General features: G+C 42.1%; 1 protein-coding gene across 1 annotated transcript in view; it reads right to left on the bottom strand.

Annotated features, from left to right (window-relative positions):
- Positions 1-651, bottom strand: part of LOC107865670 (extensin-2) — a 4,479-nt gene extending 3,828 nt beyond the window's left edge. The window contains exon 1 of the mRNA XM_047408821.1: positions 3-651. Coding sequence (XP_047264777.1) covers positions 3-518 — 516 coding nt within the window. The 5' untranslated portion in view covers positions 519-651. The remainder of the gene's footprint in view (positions 1-2) is intronic.
- Between the last annotated feature and the right edge of the window lie 646 nt (positions 652-1,297).

Raw genomic sequence — 1,297 nt, 5'->3', positions numbered from 1 at the left:
GGTGGTGGAGGTGACTTCTCGGGTGGTGGTGGAGAACTATAGTAGTATGGAGGTGGAGGTGACTTCTTGGGGGGTGGTGGAGAAGAGTAGTAGTAAGGTGGTGGAGGTGACTTCTCCGGGGGTGGAGGAGAGGAGTAGTAGTATGGTGGAGGAGGTGACTTCTCGGGTGGTGGTGGAGAGGAGTAGTAGTATGGTGGTGGAGGTGACTTCTTCGGAGGTGGTGGGGAAGAGTAGTAGTATGGTGGTGGAGGTGATGGTGAAGGAGGTGGTGGCGACTTGTATTCATATGGCGGTGGAGGAGATGGAGAAGGAGGTGGTGGCGACTTGTACTCATAAGGCGGTGGTGGAGAGGGAGAAGGAGGGGGTGGCGACTTGTACTCGTAAGGTGGTGGAGGTGGAGAAGCATATACATAAGGATCAGCAGAAACAACATTAGCAACAGCCAAAATGGCCGCCAATGCCACTAAGATATGTGGCAAATGACGACCCCTACCGGGGCCGCCACCAAGAAGCCTCATTGCTAGCTGGAAAATTGCACCACCAGCTCCTCAAAGATGGCTATAGATCAGACTCTTTCGACTAGTAGTTAGTCAGAAAGTAAAGAGGAAGAGAAATTAGTGGTTTAGTTAGAGAGGTGATGACTTAATTCGCAGCAATGAGCAAAGTATTTATAGTAACACTCTTAGTATAAAGCAGTCGTTGGTGTGGAGCTGTCAATTGCCACCAATTCAGTTTGTCTGATTGTGAATAAAGACTTTTCAAAAAATGAACTCTATACAGCTGGACTTAATCAAAAACTTTTTAAAAAAAACATTTCCATTACTTAATCATTCTGCAATTTCCATTGTCTTACAAGTGGTTACCTGCTACATATATGTATATACTATTAGATTTACAAAAAGAACATAACAATATGTACAGAGACGCATGCTATAATTGTGAAAGGGAAACGGAGCGTCTTTAATTTTAACTAACATTTTCACTCTTCAATATACATGCTATTACTCAATAATTTGTGTTGTCTCTATATTAAAGTCTAATAATGAACATACTGAGATCATAGAATTTGGTCTTTATTAATTGTTGTCTTCAATTTCCTAGCAGCCATGGTGGGGTTGGAGTTGGAGGTGGGGGTCCTATGGAATAAGGGTTGGTGGAGTTGCCTTTAATTTGGATATATTTTCCCATTTCTTGTTCAAAGGGTTCAATAATCAAACCTTACTTATTCATGTAATCATTTTATCTTCAAAGAGACATTAAAAAAGTTCAATTCTCTCAAACAGTTGAGTATCATCGC

The sequence above is a fragment of the Capsicum annuum genome, chromosome 3 (genome assembly GCF_002878395.1).
Source record: "Capsicum annuum cultivar UCD-10X-F1 chromosome 3, UCD10Xv1.1, whole genome shotgun sequence".
NCBI lineage: Eukaryota > Viridiplantae > Streptophyta > Magnoliopsida > Solanales > Solanaceae > Capsicum > Capsicum annuum.
Note: the sequence above shows the minus strand (reverse complement) of the source record. Positions and strands in the feature narration are given on the sequence as shown.